Below are 18129 nucleotides of genomic sequence, written 5' to 3'. Positions count from 1 at the left end.
TAGTTTTCTATATTGAGAAATTTCAGTAAGTCAGGTTGCATAGTTTGGAATTCAGCCACGGCCTCAGGAGTAACATCCATAGCTCTGTGAAAAGAGCCATGGAATCTTTAATATCCATAAAGTTACTATAAGGCAGGACTTCTAATCTACAAAACAGTATCTTAGCGGCATAGTGTCCTCCTCAGGCACCATGTCCAGGCATTGGTTCATATTTCTTCAGGAGAAGAGCACTTATTGAGCAAAAGAGACTTCTTACCTCACCCAATAACTTATGGAGATTTCCCATCCAAATTCAGGAGAGGTTTAATCCTGTTTATATTCTGAGATCTCACAGGATCAATGCCTATAGCTTAACCATGGACCCTGTTCTGCGTGAATTTTTGAGGTGTGCAAATGGATGACTATCTTGAGACTTCCAGCCCATGTTATTTTTGTTATCACACTGCAAAAAAGAACTACTTGGGTGAGCTCAGGGTTATGCAGCTCTGTCTTATGGAGATTTGCTTCTGCACATAGAGGGTAATTTTGAAGGCATTTCTGTGGATAAAATGGTGCTTTGCCTGTGGAAATGGCATGTTATCAAATTGCCCACTGATATGTGGGTAAACTTTATGTGTGGATAACCCAGACTGACCAAAGACGTGTAAGTCTTCTTTGAGATTTGGCACAACTTGCATGTTTATTTGCCCCTAATTTAGGCAGGCTATTATAAAATCCCTCCCCCCCCAAAAAATAAAACCCCCTTTTTGCACACTGAATTTCGCAGAATAGCAGTCCATATATTTATTTGCATAGAGCAAAAAGAACACTGAAAGATCAATGCTTGATTTTTTTGCTCACTCCTTTCCTCTCCTCTCTCCATGCTCCTCCTTAGTAGCCACTGCCATGCCTAATGCTTGCATGCAGTCTTAAAAAACAAAAGAACTCTGGTCTGAACAGCAACCCGTTATCCTGATGACTTGTGGTATCCTCTCTGTTTGCCAACAGGTGAAAGTCATGGTTCGGATTTGCTCTACCCTTGCCAGGGACACCTCTGAGTCTAGCTCCTTTTTAAAGATTGATCCTCGTAAGAAGCAAATCACTCTTTATGATCCATTGTCCTGCGGAGGTCCCAACGCCTTCCAAAAGAGGAGCAGCCAGGTCCCACCCAAGATGTTTGCTTTTGATGCTGTCTTCCCCCAGGACGCCTCCCAGGTAAGTTATTTGTTTGGGGAATGGCTTTACTGCAGAACGTTGGACTAGTAATAGCCCAATCTGTTGCCTCATTTACAAATATTACCTCATTACTAATTTAGTCATAACGAAAGGACAACATTGTATATCAGATATAGTTACCATTAATAACAGGCTCCTTAAATTAGAGTTTATATCTGTGAGCTTTAATAGTATGCTGTTTCTGGTTTTAAATAACTATCCTTAACATTAACGTGTTCCATAAACCTAAGCTCCTGATATAAAATGCCATGCCAGCGCTTGGTATACGTACTTCGCCGCTGGTTAGTGCTCAAGTTGATTGTAACAGTGTTGGAATTCATGAATTGTAATAAGGCTAGCTCTGCTCTGTTCAATTCTCTAAGGAGCCAGCCATCCTTTCCGTGGGCGTTTGTTCACTATGAAAGAGTGCAGAATGCAGCAGCAAAAAGCAAATTCTGCATTTTTCTTTTTCACATGACACTCTTTTTTGTATGTCGCCAGCGGGCCTCTGCCTTGGGATGTTGAAGCTGGTGCAAAAAAAAAAAAAAAGCATAGCTATAAATTGTGAAAATTCTTCTTACAATTTGTATGCATTGCTTTACAGATAACAAGAATAATGAGCTTTGGCCATTTGTCTGGTTTTGATATATTCAAGAAAATGAATTTTGTAAAATACTAGACTCCCACAATTGCTGCTTACAGTGCTTAAGTGCTATTGAAATGCAGAGCCCACATGGCTCAGTGGCAGCATTGAACCCTGCCATGTTGGAAATCCAGGGCTCATGTCCCAAACCTGGTTTCTACTCCTTTTTCAAATACAGGAAGTCCACAGCATTGTGCAACAGTGACACCTAGCGCTCACACTCAGTGTGCACATGTACTGGGTTCTGGAGTCATGGGCTGGGGTCCTGGGTGAAGACTTGGCACTGCGACAGTTGAGCTAGAGAGAAGGGATCATGTTTAAAGTGGGGAAAAATCTTGGGTAGGTGCAAACAGAAGGCAAAAGGATAATCTGCCCTAGGAATATCTTGCTGGGCAGACTGGATGGCTGTTTTGGACTTTGTTTACCATTACTTACTATTTGCTGTGGAACTGAAGCTCATGCTGCCCCAGCTCTAGCCCCAGCAGGGACTGGTTTTGATTGAGCTAGAAGTATAAAGGAGCAGAAGGAAACTGCCAAGCCCAAACAAATGTGGAGTGGTGCTCTAAGTCATACTTTAGTAACAAATCAAAAAGCTCAGAGCACGAATGTTACACGGAAAAAGCTGTGCGCATGGGAGTTGAATAAGCACAAGTTTGAAACTCGTAAGCCGTAATGCTAAGCCATTTCAACTCCATCTTACTGTCCATTCGTGCATCTTTTACATACATTCATAATTCAGTCATTTAAAAAAAATCTGTCTTGAGAGTAAGTGAGAGTATATCTCACATGTACTTACTCTGCCTCATGCTTGGATCAGACATGGGTGGGTATTCAGGCTGCAAATTCCTACCGAGTTTTCTTGGGAAATTTAAAGATCAGTAAGGGTTTGTGGGTGGATCTGATAGTCCAGGGAGGGAAGGGAGAAAAGGACAGAAACATTTATAGGTAAAAAAAAAAAAAGCATCTCATTTTTTAAAATAAATCCTGCAGCTTGCTTTTTGAAAAGCAGCCCTGGCATTGGATAATGTTACGTATCATGTTGAATTGTTTTCGTCATTCGCTGACACTTCCAACCCTACTTCAGAAAGGCTTGGTCTCATTCCGTAACTATGGCAAAAGTACTTTGAATGTAGTACCCTGCCCTTTCTTGTGCTTGCTTATATTCAGTGTTGGAAGCTTAGTGTAATGGAAGTTCATGAAAATATTTACCAAAAGTCATGACTGAGGTGCACATAGATGACAGTCTATTGAAGAATACTTTCTTCCATTCTTACTGTGTTCATACTCAGTTACACAGGTCATTGATACCTTGGCCAAATCCTTCCTGCAACACATCACTTAATGCACAGTACGGCTATTTCAGTTTATTACTGTTGAGTTGTCTTCTTCTGTTTTTTTCTTTTTTAATTAACTACACATTCTGTCAATAGCATTATTGATCTACCTTAGCAGAGGGAGGACAGGTTTTAAAGCCATTTCTGCGGGTGAAACAGTACTTTACCCATGGAAGTGGTCTTTTAGAAAATTGACCGACCTATCTGTGGGTAAGGTTAAGGGGCGGATTTTAAAACCCCTGTGCGCGTAAATCCTTCCGGATTTCGATTTACGCGCGCAGGGCCCTCGCGCGCCGGCAGCCTATTTTGCATAGGCTGCCGGCGCGCGCAGAGCCCCGGGACGCACGTAAGTCCCGGGGCTTCCTGTGGGGGGCGTGTCGGGGGCGTGACAGGATGACACAGCGGTTAGGGGGCGGGGTGCGGCGCGGCGTTTCGGGGGCGGCGACGGGGGCGTGGCCGCGGCCTCCGGAACAGCCCCCGGAACTGGACCACGGAGCGGGGCAGCCGGCCGACGCTTTCAGCAGGCGTAACTTTGCCGACAAAGGTAAGGGGGGGGTTAGATAGGGCCGGGGGGTGGGTTAGGTAGGGGAAGGGAGGGGAAGGTGGGGGGAGGGCGAAGGAAAGTTCCCTCCGAGGCCGCTCCGAAATCGGAGCGGCCTCGGAGGGAACAGGCAGCGCGCGCTGGGTTCGGCGCGCGCAGGTTGCACAAGTGCACCCCCTTGCGCGCGCCGACCCCGGATTTTATAAGATACGTGCGGCTACGCGCGTATCTTATAAAATCCTGCTGCGCGAACAAAAGTACGCGCTCGCGCAAGTATTTAAAATCTGCCCCTAAGTGTGTAGGGCTTCTATGTGGAGACTTTAACCCTCAGTGACGAGGCATTTCGGGGAGGGAGTGAAGGCGGGTTTGGAACTGCACACATACCTTTGCCTTTTCAAATGCATGGGCATATTTTTTCTTGGGAAGGGCTGCCTGCACAAGTTAGCAGGTGGGGGACTGTGTGCAGACAGTTGTTCTGGGATCATTTTCAATGTGAAGTTAACGTGTGTACTTTCACTTTGCAAATCTGTGTGAAAATCGTGGGTAAAAGAGACCCGCGGGCTTTGCACTTACCCGGCCAGTCCGAAAATTAGCCCCCGTATCGTATAAGGACAATAAGGTTATGATCTTCCGAAAGGTGCGTGTGCACACCATTCTTTTTGAGAACTTGGCGAGGCGTACCCTGAAGTATAGAGAGAGTATTGTGTAGTAATAGTGTTGTAAAATGATTAAACAGCTGAAAGCAATCACACAAACATTGAGAATCACAGACACTCTGCATGAGATTGGACACAAAGCAGCCAAAATACCGATTTCACCAGGCAGGGCTCTCTTTGCTTGAAAAGAGAGGGATAAAGGGTTTCAGGAGCTGTCTGAAGAGTAAAGTATTCTGTCTGCAGGTCCATACTCTCCCTTTTCCCATTTCTTTTCTTTTCGTCATCCCGACGAGGCACCCCAGCGAGACAGCCCTTGGTAAAATATGCTTTCATTTGCATGATGTTTGGATATAAAATAGGAAATCCCAAAATGTTACAAAAATCAAGGTATCATGGAGAAAAGAACGTCCCAAAATGTTTTGTTTTTTTTTAACTGAAAACACCAAAGCTACATTTTGTGGCATTTATAGACTCTTCTGTTTATATTAAGATGACATACTAATAAAAGTATCATCCCTTTCTTGTGTTTGCTTATATTGTATTCCATAGTTAATCATTTTGGGACATGAGTCCGTGTGCTCGCTCGCACTTGTATTAAGCCACTACTTGCTCAGTTTGCAGACTGCAATGACATGGCCCAAATACTTCTCCTAGAGATGAATGTAACACCTGATTGGGGTCCATAACATGATGAAAGGAATTTCCCTATTGATTAAGGGTCATTCCTTCCAAGTTTGTTTGGTGGGTTCTCAGATTGGGTCATGCAGAAAATGACAGCCTGAGTATCTAACAACCGTCTCTTCTCTAAATGGGTAGGGAGGACTCCCTTCAACTCTCCTCCATGAACTCTGATCCCCTGCTTCACCCCAGTGCTGGCTCAATAAAGATGAATGACACCATGTTTCAAATGTCCAAACAATTAACTTTATTTTTCCGGATGAACCAACCAGCAATTATTTACATGGATGTGAAGCAGGATACATTTTTAATCATTGAATATATCAGAATTTCATGGGCTTCCACAGTCAGAATCACATACGTAAGAAATGACATCCGGAACATAATAATTACAACCCTCTACCTCCATCTCCTTTTTCCACACGATTACTTTTCCTTGGACCAACCATAAGAGTTAGTCAGAAATCTCAAACTCCTCTTAAGTCATATCTAATTTTTTTTTTTTAGTTTGTTAGTTATTTTATATACCGTCGTTCCAAACGAAGATCATCAAAACGGTTTACAAAAGTAACATTCATCCTTTAGGTCATTATAGACTTTGCTGTAACACATTTAGGTATAACATATACTTTTGTAAAACGTATATTTTAGTATGTCACATACTTTGGTAAGATACATATTTAGTTAGGATACATAATTTGGCTTGACATATACTGTGAAATAACTCAGAGGGGGTCATATGAATCTTGGGTGATGTTCTTATACATCTCAGCTGAGGAGGTGGGCATTAGGTTAGTAAGATAGGGATTCTGTTTACTAATTTACATAACGTATTTTGTCATAATGTACTTTGTTCTTTCATTATTAGATATTGTCTTTGTTCTTGTTATTGTTGACTCTGCATTCTGGAGGATTTAAGTCAGCTTATAAGCGTTTCTTTCTGGGATCATCCACATTGTCTCTGGTAGTGAGTTCCACAGTTTGGGGCCTGCTCTGGAGAACACGCAATCTCTTATTTGCATCACATGTGTGTTCCAGATTGTTGGCACAATTAATAGTCCTTTGTTTTGGGACCTTAGAGTTTGTTGTAGTGCGTATGGTTGTAGCACCACGCCTATTAGTCTGGGATTATCAGTATGGAAGAATTTAAAAATTAGGGTTAATACTTTGAAATAGATTCGGTATTGTATGGGAAGCAAGTGCAATGCTATTAGCAAGGGTGTAATGTGATTAAATTTCCTGGTTCCAATTAAGAGTCTTGCAGCAACATTTTGTAGTAGTTGTAGTTTTTATATTAGGTAGGTTGGGAGTCCGAGTAGTAGGGAGTTACAGTAGTCCATGTTTGAGAAAATCAGAAATTGTAGAACCATACAGAAGTCTTTGAGGGTTAGTAATAGTTTCAGTCTATGTAGTATGCACAGTTTTGCATATCCTGTAGTGATTAATTTATTTGTGTGTCTTTTCATTGTAACATTTTCATCTATCTGGATTCCTAAGTCCCATACTTGATCTGAAGGTGTTATATGAAAATTACCTAGGTTTAGGAATGGAGGTTTAACTATGGGGGTATTTCTCCTTAACCAGATGAGTTTGGTTTTTTTTTGTTTAGTGTTAGTTTAAGATCAGAGAGGTCTTGCTGTATTGCCTTCATATATTTTGAGAGTGTCGTTCTTTATTTTCAAATGATGAGTCGAATGGGATGTAGAACTATGTCATCTGTGTATAAGAAAAAGGTGATTCTTAACTCCATCAGTAATTTATACAGATGAAGCATGTAGATGTTGAATAGGGTTGCTAAGAGTGCTGAGCCTGAGGGATACCTGTACTGATGGGGAAGGTGTCAGATAAATGGTTTCCCAGTTTTACTTGGAATGTCCTGTTAGATAGGAATGAAGAGAACCATTTATAAACTCTGCTGTCTATTCCAATTTTTCTCAGCTTGTGGCATAGCAGGGTATGATCCACAGTGTCGAAGACTGCTGTTAGATGGATTAGCACTAGGATGAAATTTAATGTGGACAAGTGCAAGGTGTTGCATATAGGGAAAAATAACCCTTGCTGTAGTTACACGATGTTAGGTTCCATATTAGGAGCTACCACCCAGGAAAAAGATCTAGGCATCATAGTGGATAATACTTTAAAATTGTTGGCTCAGTGTGCTGCAGCAGTCAAGAAAGCAAACAGATTGTTAGGAATTATTAGGATGGGAATGGTTAATAAAACAGAAAATGTCATAATGCCTCTATATCGCTTCATGGTGAGACCGCACCTGGAATACTGTGTACAATTCTGGCTGCCGCATTTCAAAAAAGATATAGTTGTGATGGAGAAGGTACAAAGAAGGGCAACCAAAATGATAAAGGGGATGGAACAGCTCACCTATGAGGAAAGGCTGAAGAGGTTAGGGTTGTTCAGCTTGGAGAAGAGACGGCTGAGGGGGAATATGATCATGAGAGGTCTTGAACGAGTAGATGTGAATCAGTTATTTACACTTTTGAATAATAGAAGGACTAGGGGCATTCCATGAAGTTAGCAAGTAGCATATTTAAGACTAATCTGAGAAAATTCTTTTTCACTCAATGCACAATAAAGCTCTGGAATTTGTTGCCAGAGGATGTGGTTAGTGCAGTTAGTGTAGCTGGGTTCAAAAAAGGTTTGGATAAGTTCTTGGAGGAGAAGTCCATTAACGGCTATTAATGAAATTTACTTAGGGAATAGCCACTGCTATTAATTTCATCAGTGTTCACTATGCAACAACCAACCTCTTCCCTTCCAATAGTAATTCTCCAACATTCACCAATACAAGGGAATACTTGTGCTGTGGTGTTTCTTCTGTACGGTGGCTCTGTTCAAGGACAACCAATTTGTGGCTGTCCTTTTCATTCGCCCCGTGTATTACTCTTTATTGTCAATATTTTTTAATTTTTCAAATTTTTAATCATTTATTTTGTGCTTCATAAAATCCCACCTCCCTGTTTGCTAATCCGACCCGTTTGTGTGTTCTTGTAAATGAATACTTATCAAGGCTGCCGTCTCTATTCCTTCTCACGGGGTCGGATCTGCCTGCCCGACATGGGCCATGTTTCGGCACTGAGTGCCTGCTTCAGGGGCTACGGGAGAGAAATCTACTGTGTCCGAACCAGGTACACAGTATCGATGTATCTTCAGCTATGTAAAATCAAAAAGAATTTTATTTGTGCCTAATTATGATTTAAAAAGCCTATTAATAATATACCACTTTCAAGTTAATAACACTTACTTTTGCTGTTCTATGTCTGCGCGTGGACGACGCCTTACCTCCATGTCTGGGGCGCCTATGCCTATTCTGTCTGTTTTTATACTTACCGCGGGTTCCCACCCCCTGCCTTCTCCCAACCGAGGCTATCTCCGGTGCACTTAATTAAGATAATCCTATGCCTGTTTGATACGTGTGTATCAAACAGGCATAGGATAGAACATAGGATAGAACAGTCCTTGTTTAATGTAACTTTGTTCTCCTTCTGATTATAAATTGCTGTTCCGTTTGTTACAGTTTTCTATTCCCCGTTCGATGTAAACCGATCTGATATGGTATTTAACCATGAAGGTCGGTATAGAAAAATGCTAAATAAATAAATAAATAAAGTTCCATCCAGTGGACATTTCTTGGTACTACATGAACAAAACACAACAGGCATGATATTGAAAGTAGGTTTAGTACTGGATAGCCGGATAAGTAGGACATATTTGGCTATCTAGCAGTTCCTTGAAAATCACTGGCCTGCTAGATAGCTGGATAAGTCACTTATCTGGCAGTCTTTTAGCCTGCCATTGTGTGGGTGGGCAGTGGGTAGATCTGGATGGCGCTACGTATCTGGTTAGCGTAACTGGATAAGTAACGATATTCGTTCTTATCCAGTTAAGTTAATGGAATAAGTTACATCAGCCATGCCGCTGAATATCCCTTGTAACTTAGTCGGATAAGTCATAGCTGGCTAAGGTACTTACTTGGCCAGTGCTGGTTATCGGGCCCAACATTTTTCCAAACAAGGCAACCATGATAATCCCCGGGTCTTTCCCACCTAGAGCCTCTTGTACGGCTAGCAGACTTAAAAAGAGTACACCATATTTTGGGGGTTTCATCTCATAAGTATGTGCACTGCACTTCTCAAAATTCAACTGAAACTTCATATTCTCTCCTGAATTGTTGAATGCTCATAGGCCAGGATATGATTTTGAGCTCAGGAAGTCTCATAGTGCAGGTTAGTGGAAACCCCTTGGATCCTCCAGAGGCGGGACTTCGGAAATGAGATAAAGCCTTAGAGCTTGGAAAATCGGAGTAAAATCATGGAATCTCCAAAGGCATGGGTCCCACCGGACTTGGAGCATTAGGACTGGGAACTTGATGGAACTTGGGACATCAGGACATCGAGGAATATCAGGACATCACGGAACTTGGAAACATCACGAAACTTGGAAACATCAAGGAACATCAGGACAGAGATCAGGAAGATAAACGAAGATCCATAGAAGGTCAAGATGCCAGGAAGGAGCTGCAAACAAGAAGTCCTTGGGAGGACTAGCCCAGGAGGACTAGGTCCTTGCCGAAGCAAGGACTGACTGACGGAGAAGCCCTTTTATAGGGCTGAAGACGGGCAACTCCCTGGTAGGAGTTCAGATGGGCCACACCTGGCAGGCCCTTTAAATGAAGGAAGAAGCTGTGGGCCCGCCCCTTAGGAAGGAAGGGGCAGGACCCTGGACAGCGGCCATGCTTGCCGCTGGGACGCTGAGCCGGAGAGAGGAAGTTGGGCCTCAGGACAGGCCCCGTTGAGGAAGTGGTGTCATCCAGGCCACAGGAAGGCTCCGAGAGCGACTTCTCATCCGCAGGAAAGTCCATGGATGCGGCCTCCACGCTGCGGGAACAGAAGGCGGCGTCAGCGGCTCTCAGGTCACGAAGAGGAACCCCGCTGTGGCTCCCACCGTGCCAGCACGGTGGCGGCCCTGGCCGCGGGAACCAGGCAAGGCCCCCGGCTTCTGCGGCTTCCAGCCACGCAGTAAGCACCTCCCTTGGCTCCAGCCATGGGAGGAGCGCAACAGTATCCCCCCCCTCCTCGGGAGGTCCAGGAAGGACAGCTGGATGGTGCAGGCGCCTCCTACAGGTCGTATGGAAGAAAAACGTGGTAGAACCAGGGAACACAGGACCAGGGAACAAAACATGAAACAAGAAAACATGGAACAGGCAAATGGAACAAGAAACAGCGGAGCAAAAGAACAAGACAAGAGCGAAGAACAGGGACAGGACAAGAAACAGTGGAGCACAGGAACAGGACAAGAAACAGCAGAGTGGAGAATAACAAGAATACAACAACAGAACGGAGAACAAGAACAAAGAACAAAATGGAAAACAACAAGAGCAAGGAACAAGACCAAGAATAAGGAACAAGACAAGGAAGACATGGGTGGGGAACCAGGGTGGGATCAGGCTATAACAGCAAACATCAGGTGGGGCACAGGCACCTCCTGCAGGTCGTGGAACCCCATCCTGGAATTGTCGAGGAACTGGAAGTCTGGATGCAGGCGCCTCTTGCAGGTCGTGGGAACTAGACAGCTGGTGCCTCCAGCAGGTCGTGGAATCAGGAGCGCTGGCGCCTCCAGCGGGTCGTGAAGAAGGTCCAAAATTTTTTTTTCTGGAGTCCAGGACAGGACCCGGGACCAAGGGTAGTCCCACCGGGCAGAAGGCTTCGGCAATTCTGTTGAAGCTTGTGTCGTCCTCGAGCTCGGGACGCTCAAGGCTTGGCAATCCTGTTGCGGTGATGATGGAATGGAGCGCAACCGAGGGCTCTCCAGCATAGAACAAGGAGAATGTGTGCCTTTGCGATGAAGACAGTCCAAGTCTGGGAATCAGGAACCTCAAATCCTCCACTGACCTGCACGCCCATGAGGCCACCAATGCAATGGTGGTCTCTGAATGGTCCTCCGACCATTCCAAGCCCTTTCGGACCTGCCACAGGGTATAGCAGAGGCTGCAGGCTGGACAGAGGTCATGGTGGAAGGAAGCCGTAGGCACTGGACTTTGCAATGAAGACTGGAACTTTGGACAAAGACAGGAAACAAGAGGAATGAGCAAGAACCTCAGGCACCCTACACAGTACGTGGGGCTGGTCGTGGACCACACTGTCCCCTTTGCTCCCTACACAGCCGGATGGCTGGTCGCGGACCACGAGGAGATCGGGACAGGCTCAGGAAGTCTCATAGCACAGGTTAGTGGAAACCCCTTGGCTCCTCTGGAGTCGGGACTTGGGAAATGAGATAAAACCTTAGAGCTTGGAAACTTGGAGTAAAAGCAGGGAATCTCTGGAGGCACTGGTCCCACCAGACCTGGAGCATTAGGACCGGGAATATGACGGAACTTGGGACATCAGGACATCATGGAACATCAAGACATCATGGAATTTGGAAACATCATGGAACTTGTAAACATCATGGAGCTTGAAAACATCAAGGAACATCAGGACAGAGACCAGGAAGATAAATAAAGATCCATGGAAGAAGGTCAAGATGCCAGGAAGGAACTGCAAACAAGAAGTCCTTGGGAGGACTAGCCCAGGAGGACTAGCTCCTTGCCAAAGCAAGTACTGACTGTCGGAGAAGCCCTTTTATAGGGCTGAAGACAGGCAACTCCCTGGGAGGAGTTCAGATGGGCTACACCTGGCAGGCCCTTTAAATGAAGGAAGAAGCTGTGGGCCCACCCCTTAGGAAGGAAGGGGCAGGATCCTGGACAGCGGCCATGCTTGCCGCTGCGACGCTGAGCCGGAGAGAGGAAGTTGGGCCTCAGGGCAGGCTCTGTCGAGGAAGCGGTGTCATCCAGGCCGCAGGAAGGCTCCGGGAGCAGCTTCTCAGCCACAGGAAAGTCCATGAATGTGGCCTCCACTCCATGGGAACAGATGCCGCTGTCAGCGGCTCTCAGGCCGCGAAGAGGAACCCTGACGCAGCTCCTGCCATGCCGGCACGGTGGCGGCCTTGGCCGCGGAAACCAGGCAAGACCCCGGCTTCTGCGGCCTGCAGCCACGCAGGTAAGCGCCTCCCGTGGCTCCAGCCTTGGGAGGAGCGCAACATTTATGTAATGACCCAAAGATGAATGTTACTTTTGTAAACCATTGTGATCTTCACTTGGAATGACAGTTTATAAAATAACTAACTAAATACATTTATGCTTTTGGACAGCGCAACAAAGTCCTAGTTCTATCATGTTCAGGCTCTGTAAATAATTTTCATGTGAGAGAGAGAATCCATGGAAATCCAGTAATCATACTAACTTGGGAAAGGAGTAAAGACCCAAGGGAATTTTAGTGGTATTTAGAGGATAATACTGTACTGGATGTGGTGGAGATTACATTAGAGAAAGGGAAGGATTTGCTTACTCAAGTAATATCTTCCTTACCCAAAACCTGACCTCTAACAGAGAAGAAGAAGAACTGTTTCCTCTGTTATAAATATTTATCTACTATCTAGTTCAAAGTAACAATAGAAGACTTTGGGAACAGTAATCCAGTGTATTCTGTTTATTTTTTTATTTCAACTAGAGTTAATGATGAATGTGTTCCCTCTACAGGAGGATCCTGGCCATTATTCTCTTTTCCCCAGTGGACAAAAACTGCTGCGCCCATCTCATGCTTTAAGAGTGCACCAGGGCTACATCAGTTTAATGCTATACACAAATAGTAATAGCTAATAATATTTTACAACTGATTAGTGTATAAGGAATATTTAGGTACCCAAGTTGAAAACATCTGTGGTGCCAGCTGCTTGATTTGCCAGCCAGTTGTATTCTGTTTTCCAGAATCATGGTCTCCTTGTATGGCAGCTGAAAGTTTTAACTCTGTGTTATGTAGAAAAAGGAAACCTCAGAATTGCATATTGAATTCCTTTGTCAGCTGGAGGTTTCCTGTTGCTATTGGACACATTGCTTATATCATATTTTCACAGCTTTGATCTTGTTTAATTGTCCTTAGTCTTGAAACCTCAGTGGCAATAAGCCGCCTCCTAGGTTTTGGTAAATAAAAATAAATCATATATTAAAAGTTCATGATCCCTTACTTTCACGTTCTTCTGTTTTCCTTCTGACAGGCTGAAGTGTGTGCCGGGACAGTGGCCGAAGTCATCCAGTCTGTGGTGAACGGGGCAGATGGCTGTGTGTTTTGTTTTGGACATGCCAAGCTGGGTTAGTATTACTATAGCTGAGGTTCTAAAAGCAAGACATTTAGTGTAAAAGGTTTTTTAAAGGCATACTTCACCATTCTTTTTCACCTTTTCCTGTTTCTTAAATGCTTCCATATTGCACTATACTTTGTACCTCTGTAGAACATAAATGTGTTCCAAATGAAGCACCCAGCCAGAAAAAGGAAAACAAAAGCTTTTCTGGCTTGTGAGGGGATTGAAGAATTGCTTAAAGGCAAAATTCCAACATCCTTATCCAAAAAACTGGCATAGTTTTCTTTCCTTTTCCGTTGAGTGTATTTCTGACATATAGAGAGGGGTTTCTGTGTTGCTAGCTAGCCTAGCAGCCATCATGTTGGCAGAGACAATACTCTCTGTGTCACTTAAGGAGAGGTGCCCTGAGGCTAATCACAGAGCATCCTTAAGCCTAAACTAACATCTAGCAATCTAGAGCAGGGGTTCCTGCTCCAGTTCTCGAGGGTCTCAGACAGGTCTCAGTTTCAGAATAACCAAAGTATGCAAATCAGTCTAAGTAATCCTAGAGGAGAGGATCACCTTGCTGGTAGCTGGAAAGAATCAGTAAGTACTGCTTGGAGAAATTTTTAAAACTTAAAAGTATTGGGGAGAAAGTCAGGCAACAAACAGAAGTTTGTGGTTTTGTTTTAAACAGATTGTCAGATAACCAGGCAAAAAACAGAAGTTTGTGTGTTTGTATTTCCCAACCCTCCTACCCTTCTCCCACCCACCCCTAGCTCATCCTTTAATTTATAGGCAGGTGTCACTTTCACACTTAAAAAATAAAACAATCAGCCTTTTAACTTAAACTCAGAAATTCTCCATACTTTATCAAGAGTTTGATCAATTCCTTGTAGATTACCACCAGATATATATATAGTGAATACACTAATACATTTAAAGGACCCTAATTTATACGCAATCCTACACACATAGCAACCTAAAACTTAACTAGGAACTGAACAAACTTAAGATGAAGACAGCAGTCCAGCAGCAAGAAGGGGGCCTCCCAGTCCTTTGCATCGAGTGTCACATGTATGATTTTTTTACCCGCCAGTGAAAAATTATACGTGAGCATCTAATGCAAAGAGCTCATATCCCTCATAGAATGAGTCCAATGTCTTGAGGCTAGAGTAGCAGACCTGGAGGAGCTAAAGCAGATAGAGAGGTATTTAGATGAGACCTTCAGGGACATAGTAGCCGAGTCCCAACTCCAGTCTGGCATCCCTGGTGCTGCCTTGGAGGAGGAAGGTCTCATGATAGGAGAGCATCAATCTGGTATAGCAGGAAATGATCCTATAGCAAGAGCCTGCTCTCTAGGTGGTGCATTGTCCTCTCGCACTGAGGATGTGTCTCCCAGGGCTTCTGCCAAGGAGGGAAGGGTCAGGTCAGCTGTCATAGTTAGTAATTTGATTATTAGGAATGTAGACAAATGGGTGGCTGGCAGGCGTAAGGACTGCCTGGTAACTTGCCCTCCTGGTGCAAAGATGGCGGACCTCACACATGACCTAGATAGGATTTTAGACAGTGCTGAGGAGGAGCCCGCTGTCATGGTACATGTGGACACTAACGACATATGAAAATGTGGGAGGGAGGTTCTGGAAGCAAACTTTAGACTCTTAGGTAGAAAGCTGAAATCCAGAACCTCCAGGGTAGCATTTTCTGAAATGCTCCCTGTTCCAAGTGCAGGTCCCCAGAGGCAGGCAGAGCTATGGAGTCTCAATGCGTGAATGAGACGATGGTGCAAGGAAGAGGGAATCATTTTTTTAAGGAACTGGGGAACCTTTTGGGAAGGGGGACTCTTTTCCGAAGGAATGGGCTCCACCTTAACTGGGGTGGAACCAGGCTGCTGGCACTAACTTTTAAAAGGAGATTGAGCAGCTTTTAAATTAGAACAATGGGGAAAGCCAACAGTCACTCAACAATGCATGGTTCAGAGGAAGGTATCTTCAAAGGATATTAATGAAGCATTAGAGTTCGGGCATCCCAACAGAGAGGTTCCACTAATAATAAAAGTAGTCCAAGTGCTTGTAATTAAAAACTCACCTGTGCTAAAAAAATTGCAATTTATCCCCGTCAAATGAAAAGCATAATGTAAATACAAACAAAAAAACATTTTGAAATGTGTATATGCTAATGCCTGAACTCTAAGAAGTAAGATGGGAGAATTAGAGTGTATAGCAGTGAATGCTGACATAGACTTAAATGGCATCTCAGAGACATGGTGGAAAGAGGATAACCAATGGGATAGTGCTATACAATGGTATAAATTATATCGCAATGACAGAAAGGATCATCTTGGTGGCGGGGTGGCACTTTATGTCCGGGATGGTATAGAGTCCAATTGGATAAAGATCCTGTATGAAACTAAATATACAATCGAATCAAATGTAGAAATCCCTTGTGTGTTGGTGAAATGGTGAGCCGGACAGTGGAATACTAAGAGAAATTAGGGAAGCTAATCAAATTGGTAGTGCAGTAAAAATGGGAGATTTCAACTACCACAATATTGACTGGGTAAGTGAAACATCAGTGCATGCTAGAGAAATAAAGATCCTAGATGGAATAAAAGACAGTTTTATGGAGCAATTGGTTCAGGAACCGACGAGAGAGGGAGCAATTTTAGAGCTGATTTTCAGTGGAGCACAAGACTTGGTGAGAGAGGTAACGGTGGTGGGGCCGCTTGGCAATTGTGATCATAATATGATCAAATTTGAATTAATGACTGGAAGGGGGACAGTATGTAAGTCCATAGCTAAACTTTCAAAAAGGAAACTTTGATAAAATGAGAAAAATAGTTAGAATAAAACCGGAAGGTGTAGCTACAAAGGTAAAAAGTGTGCAATAGGTGTGGACATTGTTAAAAACAATACCATCCAGAAGCACAGTCCAGACGTATTCCACGCATTAAGAAAGGTGGGAGGAAGGCAAAACAATTACCGGCATGGTTAAAAGGTGAAGTGAAAGAGGCTATTTTAGCTAAAAGATCTTCATTCAAAAATTGGAAGAAGGATCCTTCAGAAGAAAATAGGATAAAGCATAAGCATTGGCAAATTAAATGTAATCATTGATAAAACAAGCTAAGAGAACATTTGAAAAGAAGTTGGCCATAGAGGCAAAAATTCACAATAAAAACGTTAAAAAATATATTTGAAACAGAAAGCCAACAAGGTAGTTGGTTGGGCCTTTGGATGATTAAGGGGTTAAAGAGGCACTTAGCGAAGATAAGGCCATCATGAAAAGATTAAACAATTTCTTTGCTTCAGTGTTTACTGATGAGGATATTGGAGAGATATACGTTCCAGAAAAGGTTTTCATGGGTAATGATTCAGATCAACTGAACCAAATAATGATGAACCTGGAAGATGTGGTAGGTCTGATTGACAAACTGAAGAGTAGTAAATCTTCTGGACCAGATGGTATACACCCCCAGGGTACTGAAAGAACTAAAAAATGACATTTCTGAACTATTAGTAAAAATTTGTAACCTATCATTAAAATCATCTGATGTACCTGAAGATTGGAAGATGGCCAAAATAACCCCTATATTTAAAAAGGGATCCAGGGGTGATCCGGGAAACTATAGACCGGTGAGCCTGAATACAGTGCCGGGAAAAATCGTGGAAACTGTTATAAAGAATAAAATCACAAAACATTTTGATGGACATGGTTTGATGGGATACAGCCAACATGGATTTACCCAAGCGAAGTCTTGCCTCACAAATCGTCTACATTTTTTTGAAGGGGTGAATAAACATGTAGACAAAGGTGAATGGATAGATGTGGTGTATTTGGATTTTCAGAAGGCGTTCAACAAAGTCCCACATGAGAGGCTTCTAAGAAAACTAAAAAGTCATGGGATAGGAGGCGATGTCCTTTTGTGGATTGCAAGTTGGTTAAAAGACAGAAAACAGAGAGTAGGATTAAATGGTCAGTTTTAACAGTGGAAAAAATAAACAGTGGAGGGCCTCAGGGATCTGTACTTGGACCAGTGCTTTTTAATATATTTATAAATGATCTGGAAAGGGGTACAGTGAGTGAGGTGATCATATTTGTGAATGACACAAAATTATGCAGAGTAGTTAAGTCTCAAGTGGCTTTGGTAAATACAAATGACCTTCTACATAAGGGGTTTAGAACGCCTGTCCTTGAAGGCCACAAATAGGGCCTGGATTTCAGACTCCCAGAATGAATATTCATCAGATATATTTGCATGTACTTGGTCCATGAACTAAGAACATAAGACATGTCATACTGGGTCAAGCCAAGGGTCCATCAAGCCAGCATTCTCTTTCTAACAGTGGCCACTCCAAATCACAAGTACTTGGCAAGTACCCAAACATGAAACCAATCCCAAGCTTCTATTCCTTATTGATTAATAGTTTATGGACTTCTCCTCTAGGAACTTTTCCAAACCTTTTTTTAAACCCAGCTACACTAAATGCTGTAACCACATCCTCTGGCAATGAATTCCAGAGCTTAATTATGCATGGAGTGAAAAAGAATTTTCTCCAATTTGTTGTAAATGAGCTACTTGCTAACTTCATGGAGTGCCCCCTCATCCTTTTATTGTCTGAGAGTAAATAACTAATTTACATTTACCTGTTCAAGTCCCATGTCAGACAGGGCTGTGGGCTATATTTTTTCTTAAATAGCCTTTTAAATATCTGATTAAATATCAGAATGTTAAATATGTTTTTTGAGCATATTAGAAGCGATGTCTAATATTTTTTGTTGAATTATTTCTTGTTATTGTGTCTGCTCTTTCTCTTCAACTTCATGGAATTTTGTAAGGTATTTTATTGTACTTTTGCTTCTTTATATTGTAATGGGAGGTACCTCCCATTCCTTAGATACCAGGGGAGTGCAGTG

At 43.1% G+C, this 18129-nt stretch overlaps 1 protein-coding gene across 1 annotated transcript in view; it reads left to right on the top strand.

Annotated features, from left to right (window-relative positions):
* The window catches only part of KIF26B (kinesin family member 26B), a 905724-nt gene that overhangs the window by 654688 nt on the left and 232907 nt on the right, over window positions 1–18129 (top strand). The window contains 2 exon segments of the mRNA XM_029593952.1: window positions 988–1194; window positions 13153–13246. Coding sequence (XP_029449812.1) covers window positions 988–1194; window positions 13153–13246 — 301 coding nt within the window.

Source organism: Rhinatrema bivittatum, chromosome 3 (assembly GCF_901001135.1).
Source record: "Rhinatrema bivittatum chromosome 3, aRhiBiv1.1, whole genome shotgun sequence".
In the NCBI taxonomy this organism is placed as follows: Eukaryota; Metazoa; Chordata; class Amphibia; order Gymnophiona; family Rhinatrematidae; genus Rhinatrema; species Rhinatrema bivittatum.
This window is presented reverse-complemented; position numbering and strand designations above follow the sequence as displayed.